We start from the raw sequence: 9,611 nt of genomic DNA, 5'->3' as shown, positions 1-9,611 counted from the left end.
ATGCAGTAGCATCGAAACGTCAGTCACTATTTGTACTAGAACCTTAATAAAATAAAGGCTTTAATTGTCCGAGCTGCTCCAGTGTGTTCTCTTCTACAACTACATTATAATAGCTCAGGAAATCCACACACAGTGGTAACAAACTACAACTGCTTGTGAGGTTGTAGATCTGCTGTTTTCTCTACGGAACAACAACAAAAAATTATGAATTAAAGGAAGCATTTTTATATGCCCACAATAGGGACTCCAGGGATAATGTGGTTGAAGTACTGTCAGTAGCCAATGTATGGGGCAACATTTTAGAACCTCCATCTCCCATTCTGCTTGTCTTTCCCTGAGGTTAAGATGTGATCATATTCATGCAAGTGGTGTCGCTGGTCAGAACCCAGTTTGTCCTGTATCATAGCATTACAACACTGATCAGTGTTTCAACTAGCCTACACAACCTAAGTAATGTAGCAAAGTCATCCATTTCTAACGAGTCAAACCAACGTCCTAAAGAGAGCAGATATCCAAATTGTTTCCTTATTGATGACATGCTTGCTCATTTGAGTTAAAGATGTTTGCACACACACACACGCACACGCACACGCACACGCACACACACACACACACACACACACACACACACACACACACACACACACACACACACACACACACACACACAGGAGTAGTGTGGCAGGAAGGAAGAGAATGGAACCTATTGGGTAGGCCTATCTCAGGATATGGGGTACAGTTCAAACAGAAAGCAGTGAGGTGGGGTACAGTTCACACAGAAAGCAGTGAGATGGGGTACAGTTCACACAGAAAGCAGTGAGATGGGGTACAGTTCACACAGAAAGCAGTGAGATGGGGTAAAGTTCACACAGAAAGCAGTGAGATGGGGTTCAGTTCACACAGAAAGCAGTGAGATGGGGTACAGTTCACACAGAAAGCAGTGAGATGGGGTTCAGTTCACACAGAAAGCAAGTGAGATGGGGTACTGAACAGTTCACACAGAAAGCAGTGAGATGGGGCACAGTTTACACAGAAAGCAGTAGTGGAATAGTTGAAGTAGATAGGATCATATTACAGAATTTGTAATTGGCTTTCTTTTTCCTAACTATTATTTAATATAATTGATTACTCTTATTATTATTATCATCCTTATGTATTTGTTTGCTAAATTGTGTGAAGTAATCCAGGGGCTCATACTCCGGTACAGCAGGTGGCGGTATGCACCTAAAAGTAATGGTTGCAACCCGCACAAACAGAAGGATTGCTACCGTGGCCAGCGTTGCCATGTCTGCTCAGTATAAGCGACATTGGGCTTGTTTTTCTGTAAAGTCGCTTGTATGTAAATATTGGTAGTTGCGGGTTGCGTTTTTTTGGGCTTGTTCCTATGTGTAGTTTCTTATGTTGGGCTTGTTTCCAAAATGTTGTTTAAACCAGTGGTTCTCAAACATTTTCATGTCAAGGGCCACCCAAAATGAATATGTATTTTTCCCAATCTGAAAATATTTTGTGCCAGAGACCCCCATACCAGATTTGTGGTGTTAAAATGTTTCAATTATTTTTTTTAAATAAAATATCTACAAGCTCACAAAGCGTCGAGCTTGTAGATCTGCTATTTTCAAATAGCCAATGCATATCGGTTTATAAAGTGTTCATGTGGCCTCTTCTTTTGGGCTTGTTTTTCCTAGACCTGGTTGCATATTTCTCTAACACAATCTGGCAACACCGCTGGCTGTGGCGGTGGCTGATGTGTGCATGCTGGACAACTTTGTGAACTCCCATGTGTACATTGTCACTATATTTCCATAGGTGAAGTCGATCTGACATTAGAATCTCCGTCAACATGAGTCTACTCGCCAAAATAGCAGAGATCGAAAATGAGGTAAAGTAACACAGTACCAAACTAGTGGAAATTAATCTGACACGTTTTTAGCCATGAATGCTAGCTAGGATTAGCCTAACCATTATTAGCCATGGATCGCCACGACGGGCGAGTCATGGATGAACTTCAACCTATTTTTTACACTTTCTCCATTTACAACCCGTACATCTACGTAAATGTTCAGACTACAAATATATAGTGCTTAACCCATGGCCACAGACGTTACAATTATTTATCGGCCCGCATAAGTACTCGTATCTACAAAATTGTACAATAAAAAGCATTTTAATCCGATCGGTGGCCATTTTCTCCGAAGTTTCTCCGTCTGCTTTCAACTACGCGACCCTATCGGTTGGGAGGTGTATTGCACTCTGGTACATACTAACTATGAGGGAAATGGCCGCCGATCGGATTTAAATGCTTTTTATTGAACAATACGGTAGACACGGGTACTTATATACCCACCCGAAGTGAATGGTAATATCCGTGGGCACGGGGTAAGCACTTTATATTTGAAATCTGAACGTTTATGTAGATGTATGGGCTGTGAATGGAGAGAGTGCAAAAAACAGGTTGAAGTTTTGTCATGACTGCCATGTTTCAGGGCTAGCCTAACCATTGCCTGCTCGCGGGGCCTGAGTACTGTTATCAGTAACAGCACTGCTCTAACCACATTTCTTCGAATGTTTTTTACATTAAATAAGGTAATATACACACATTACCTTATTCATTTGTCGTTTACAGTTACATTATATTTAAGCCACTGTGTTGTCTGAGTTGACCTCGCACCACCAGGCTTTCTGCATTCTCTGTGGAAACTGGAAAGCCTTTCTATTTACTACTTGGTGCTCAGATCCGGTCTAGAGGCCGCCTACTCTATCCGGTCATTTGTAACTTACTTGTTGTTGCACACACATACCGTTTCCGTGTCCGTTCTAGACCGGATCTGCATTTTGCTAAAGTGAATTGATCCCAGTCTACACCAGAGTGTCAACCAACCAAGCTGATAGTTTCTGTCTCTGGTTAGATGACCAACCCAAACCAGCTGTCAATTCTAACTATATTTTCGTTGATGAGGAGAAAGATTATCTGTCATAGGCTAACGTTGGTATGGCTTAAGTCGCTTGTAGCCATGCCAATTCCCTCTCATTCAAACTGTCTTGATTATCATGCTAACATATGTACTGTAATGTTACAAGTTACATTTTGGATTAACCACTTAAATCCTATATAGGCCTACGCCGCGGTGAGGTTGTAGATCTGCTATTTTTAGTGTTGGCAGAATTGTGGATTTAAAAAAAAATATTTATAAATTTGCCTAAAATAGGGAGTCCAGGGTAAATGTTAATGTAGTTAAAGTCCTGTAAAATAATATAATATAATATAAACTTCAGTAGTGGTACTGACGTTTTGTCAGTACCACTACCCCGCTCCCATTCTGCTTGTCTTTCCCTGGCTGAGACTGAGACAGAGATTAATTTGGTAGATAATATGTCGCCTCTTATAATTTCTGAATGATTCAAAGACACACAGACAATTGTTTTCTCTGTGGAAGGATGAGCAGAGAGCTAATCTCTTTCAATCTTATTGGTAGATGGCCAGGACGCAAAAGAACAAGGCCACAGCCCATCATCTGGGTCTCCTCAAAGCACGTCTTGCTAAACTGAGAAGAGAACTCATCACACCAAAAGGAGGCACTGGTGGTGGAACTGGAGAGGGTGAGACCATTTGTTTTAGTTTCTACCTTGTGTATTGGGGCTTGTCCGTATTCCGTAATATATTATAGTGTTGAGCACTCGGTAGCACTTGTTTTGACTTTTTATTGTGAGTTATCTTTCCTTCTATCTAGGTTTTGATGTGGCAAAAACGGGGGATGCCCGTATTGGGTTTGTTGGGTTCCCTTCAGTGGGGAAGTCCACCCTGTTGAGCAATCTGGCAGGTGTATACTCTGAGGTAGCAGCTTACGAATTCACCACCCTTACAACTGTGCCTGGAGTGATTCGCTACAAAGGTGCCAAAATTCAGGTACAATCTTCTGTTCGCACATTCAAAACAATAAGCTATAAATTGGCCATGTTTTTGCAAGGATGCTTACTTATTCATTTGTTTTCTTAGCTCCTGGATCTCCCAGGAATCATTGAAGGGGCCAAGGATGGCAAGGGCAGAGGACGACAGGTCATTGCCGGTGAGTAATATCAAGTGATGCTTCTGCAAGGACTGTAAAGTCAACTCTTGGATGTTGTCAGCACATGGACTACAAAGTGAAATAGTTTTTAACAAGTGGAGTTACTGTCTGTGGTCTTATGTCTCCCTCAGTGGCTCGAACCTGCAATTTAATCCTTATTGTGCTCGATGTGCTAAAGCCTCTTGGTCATAAGAAGCTAATAGAACATGAGTTGGAAGGCTTTGGCATCCGACTCAACAAACAACCACCCAACATTGGCTACAAGAAGAAGGACAAAGGAGGCATCAACTTCACGGCCACAGTACGCCTGACTCAGCACTACAGATCATAATTGAACTCCTTCACATTTAAATGTTTTCTCTTATGACACTCTTTTCTGAAGCCTGCATTTTTTTTGCTTTGTTGTGCACGTTGTGTCACATGTGGAAAATGGCAGATCAGAGCTCACAACACGTTACATTGCATTGTGCTTATAGGTATGCTATTTTGGCACGTGACAACCAATGTGCAGCTAAGTATAAATCAGACTTTAACCACTTTAACCCCAGCATGACTATTCTGGGGTAATATTCGCCAAAAATAGCGGATCTACAAGCTCAAAATGCGTCGCGTTGTAAGCTTGTAGATCAGCAGTTTTTGGTGGAGAGATTTGGTGTAGACGGGGGGAAAAAAGGTCAAAGTACAGTTGTAACGCAGGCCGAATAGAGGGTTGAAGTGGTTAAGCATAACCTTGTCTTGTATTGACTGGGATTCTACCTGTTTCTCGTCTTCAATTTCTAGTGTGCACAGACTGAGCTTGATGCTGAAACAGTGAAGTCTATCCTGGCAGAGTACAAGATCCACAATGCTGATATCACTCTTCGCAGCGATTCTACGGCTGATGACCTCATTGATTGTGTGGAAGGGAACAGGTATGCAGCCAAGCAACCAAAGATGGTTAAAAGATACATTTGGTGTCTTCCCGGACCCAAACTTCTAAGAATACATTATGAATTAACTAACCACTTTGAGCCCTATGTAAGAAATAGTCGCCGTTGTGAGCTTGTAAATGTCCAGTGTTTCTTAAGGTTTTGATATTGTATGGAATTTGAGTTTTAGCAGATCGACAAGCTCAAAACGCATCAGCACACGTGGTGTGTGAGTTACATAGGTTCATGCATTTGTGGGGGACCGGGGTGATTAGTTTACTCATGCAAGCAAAGCAACAGGTCTCTTGCATTCTACAAGTGACCTTTTTCTTAACTGATGTGCCTCTCACCTGGACTGAAGTCCTTAAAATAATATCAGGGGCGACATGATGGCTGAATGGTTAGGCTGCATACCACATGGGCTCTAATGACTGACGGCAAGTCCTCAGTTTTATTACGCGCTGGCCGGCTGCATGTCACTGCCCTACTCCCTCGTTGTTTCCCGTCTCTACACTATCAAATATCAAATAAAGGCTCAGAAAAATAACTTAAGAAAGTGCATACTTTGCTCATCACTAAGCAAGCATTTAAACAGAAAGTAAAGATCCAGCATTGTATGTCTGTTTGACTAATTACAAATGTACACTTACTGTAAGTCAATTTATGAAAAGGTGGTTGTTGCTAGTAAATAACATAAGGGTGTGGGATATTTGATGTGTATTAATTCATTCTTTTTTGGTAGTGTACCGGTACCCATTTGTTTCCTTAATCTGTTTAACACATCGGGTGCCGAACACGGTCTGAACCGTGTGTTTACATAGTAGCGCTTCCGCTGCTTCGGTGCCGAACACGGTCTGAACCGTGAGTTTAGTCTTTTTGTTTTTTTCGTTTTTCTCCGCGCGGGCGGGGCTAGAGCAGCTCTGGGAGCACCCATTGTAATCCTGCGAAGGAAGTGCCAGATCGCTCACCGGAAACAATTTTTTTCCCCCATCCGCTTCCTGTCTATTTCCTACTTTGAAACGCCTATATCTCCGAATCTGTTTCCTGTGGGGAAAACCGGTCATGCGCGATGCGCGATCCCCCCCCCGTTGTAACTCGACAGGGTAATGTTATGGTTCCAGCCTGTAGCCAGGCTCATGGCACAACATGAATCGATGCTTTTTTTTGCGTGGATTTGCTTGTAACGCACGCGGAATCTTTAAACAGCAAAGCGCAGTCAATGGAGAGAATGCTGGCACCCACGGTAAGTTGTTATGAAAAAATGCTGGCACCCGATGTGTTAACAGACATTAGTATTTGAAATGCACTCGAGTGAAATCACTTGGCTCACACACTTTGCCTTTTTGTCCAACAGGGTCTACATCCCATGCATTTATGTGCTCAACAAAATTGACCAGATTTCTATTGAGGAACTTGACATCATCTACAAGGTTCCCCACTGCGTGCCCATCTCGGCCCACTCTCGCTGGAACTTTGACGACCTGCTGGAAAAGATGTGGGACTACCTAAAGCTAGTGCGCATGTAAGTATGGTGTAACCAACAATCACTAGGGTTATCAATGATGTTGAGAGACAAGAAAAGAGGCCGACCTTTGTCACTGCTTAGTGGAGGGTGTTGAACGGGAGGTGTGGGACAGAGGTGCTACGTTCTCCCCACTGGCAGATGAGCCAGTAGATTACAGTAGCAGTGGCAACACAGAAATGTGTGGTGGAGGTTGAATTGGCATGACTGCAATCTTTAACTTTGTCCTCCCCGGGGTTTCGAAACGCTGGTCTTCCACGTGAGAGACCAAACATATTTCGCTCAGTCAAGAGGCAATCCCTGCTTGACTAGGGGAGAGATATTGCACTCATGAGCTTCAGGCAATACTACTTATGAAACAGTAGGTTTCATATCTGACACCAGGGTTTACATTTCTCAATGGAATTGTAGAGGCCACCTCCAATCGCTGCAGATGTGCTAGTTATATTGTATTAACATCTACCATACAGATTGGTTAAATGAATGTGGTATTCATTGAAGTTAGTTCTGGATTGCAGCTTTAATTAAAGTGTTTGAGCCCTGTTAATACTACAGAACCAGGAATTATATTCCACTTTGGTTTGTTTTGTTTAGAATTAGGTAATCGGCACAGTAAAACAGTACAGTGAACATGTCAGTGATTATGTATGTGTGTTCTTTTTCAGTTACACCAAACCCAAAGGTCAACTTCCTGACTACACCTCTCCAGTTGTACTCCCTGATGAACATACAGCTGTGGAAGACTTTTGCAACAAGATTCACAAAAATCTCCTCAAAGAATTCAAATAGTGAGTGTCATTGCTTTTCATAGAATTTGTGTACTATTTAAAAGCAATTCCCTCTCTTTAGATATTGTATTCATACAAAATACCAGCCCTAGATTTACATTTTTTTGGAAAGTATAAAATATGGTTTAAGTGTGAAATATAACTAAACCATACTACTACTAGCCTGAGTAGAACACACTTACTGTTGCAGATGCCAATTCATATTCTTTCCTTTCCTTACAGTGCACTAGTGTGGGGCGCATCTGTGAAACACAACCCACAAAAAGTGGGAAAAGACCATGTCATGGAAGATGAGGATGTTATCCAGCTGGTGAAGAAGTAGATGAAGAGTTGATCTTTTGCATGGCCTCTTTATTAAAAGGTGTCATCAGCAATTACCAAATCCACAACCATGTCCATGAGAATAATGGTGCCATGTGGTTCCCAGTTTGTTTGTATTTGAGGGAAGAAGAAGCGAAAAAAAAATAATGCGATTGGCATTTAATTAAGATCTTAAGCACTTAAAGCTGCAAAAGGTTTCATGTCCTACCCAGGATTTCAATCTGGGTCTTCCATGTGGCCGATCAAACCTCCATCAAGAAGAAATCCCTGCTTGGCCAGGGGAGATGTTGCTTATGAGCTTCAGGCAGTACTACTTGTCAACCAATAGGTGTTCTACCCACCAGGGTCTAAAGAGTAGGGAGACCACCTACAACCATTGCAGATGTACTAGTTATATTGTATTAATATAGTCTACCATAAAGATTGATTTAAATGTATCAATAAGTTCCAGATTGCAGCTTTAACTGGGAAAGGTTCACAACCAGTTTTAAACCGTTAGCCCTGACATTAATAAACGTACAATAAAACAAGCTTGCAGTTTCATTTGTCTTTCAAATTATTTTATTTAACGTATATTCATGTCCAATGTAGCTCCATTGATTAGAAATAGATAGAAATTGAAGAAAAAAAATATGCTCTTCATGGGCTCATATTACAGTATAGTACAGTACAATGAAGAGGCTCAGGAGCTATTTTAGTCCATAAATGAAATGAAGTTAATTCTGACAATATAGAACAACACCAAATCCAGTACAAATGTTAAAACAAAAGTCAACTTCCTGTTGATGTTGCTATTTTTATTAGGAAGAAAACCCGGACCGGATCCGGATCTTCAAATAGTCAAATGAACAGGAATTTGACATTTTTATTTAAAAAAGAAATTGCACCGGGTTTGATGGTGTTCAATATTGTCAAAATCAACTGTTTGAGTTTGTTTATGGGCTAAAAAAGCTCCTGAGCCTCTTCACTGTACAATGGAAGTCCGCATTGGATCATCAATTTCTAATCTTCGATGGAGCAATTATTTTAGATTTCTTGTCATGGCAAGGTAACTACACAATCCAAACCTTTACCAAAGTGGTCTAGCCCTTAACATACAACAAAGCCAAGCAATGTAAGATTTAAAAATGTTCCCTTTCTCAAGATGATTTAACCACTTAAAGGTAAATCCCAAGGGTTCGGTTCCCAAGCATCCCTATTCTGGGCATATAATTGCACATTCAGCGGAAATCGATCTACAAGCTCAACGCGTTGCAATGTGCTGTGAATTTGTAGATCTGCTTTTTTTAGGTGGGAGATAAGGAGAGATCCCTGGGGGACCCTCGTCAATGGAATATAGGGTTTAAGTGGTTAATGAAAAATGCGGCTTGACATAATATGAGGAAAAGATGAAATGTGGTTTGACATACAGTAGTATGAGGAAAAGATACATTATAAAGTCACCTTTTTCATCAGTTGAGTAGATACTAGTCTTGTCTCTGGCCCAGAAATGCCCCAATACTGGGCAAGAGTCTGGTCATCTCTCTGGCTCAGAAAAGGCTTCATTTGAAATGCTTGTCTACTACTATACCCCCATGGTCTGCCATAGTGATTTATATGACATTGATGATGAAGGCAGTCACTCAGCCTGGTAGAGTGGTAGCCCAGCCCAGCCCATCCCCTCTCTCTAGTGGGGGACGGTCACTCAGGTTAATCAGTTCATTCACTCAGACACAGTCTGGGGACATCCGAGTCCAGCTGTTCACAACTACCCAGGACCCGTGGTGCAAAATGAATAGCATTTCATCAGAAGCCATTGTGGGCTTTAAGGGTAATTCAGAGCACTGCGATTTTTCTCTGCAACGTTGTAATGCTTACATTTATCTCCCGTTGTACAACATAGTTCAGCGCCAGAAATATAAGATCTACAAGCTTGGATACAAGGCTTTGTGAGCTTGTAGATAAGCTATTTGTGTCCCCCACGACACCGCCATGCGTCCACGTTTAAATCGGTCTTATAACGGTTTCA

At 41.6% G+C, this 9,611-nt stretch overlaps 1 protein-coding gene across 1 annotated transcript; it reads left to right on the top strand.

Moving 5' to 3' along the window:
* Positions 1–1,724: 1,724 nt before the first annotated feature.
* drg1 (developmentally regulated GTP binding protein 1) lies at positions 1,725–8,133 on the top strand. The gene is made up of 9 exons (XM_084047942.1): positions 1,725–1,879; positions 3,474–3,597; positions 3,729–3,904; positions 3,995–4,064; positions 4,196–4,365; positions 4,845–4,975; positions 6,327–6,494; positions 7,160–7,282; positions 7,505–8,133. Exons 1-9 carry the CDS (start codon positions 1,841–1,843, stop codon positions 7,602–7,604), a joined length of 1,101 nt encoding a protein of 366 aa, XP_083904068.1. The 5' UTR covers positions 1,725–1,840; the 3' UTR covers positions 7,605–8,133.
* Positions 8,134–9,611: the final 1,478 nt, after the last annotated feature.

The sequence above is a fragment of the Gymnoscopelus microlampas genome, assembly GCF_963454915.1.
Source record: "Gymnoscopelus microlampas genome assembly, chromosome: 21".
NCBI lineage: Eukaryota > Metazoa > Chordata > Actinopteri > Myctophiformes > Myctophidae > Gymnoscopelus > Gymnoscopelus microlampas.
Note: the sequence above shows the minus strand (reverse complement) of the source record. Positions and strands in the feature narration are given on the sequence as shown.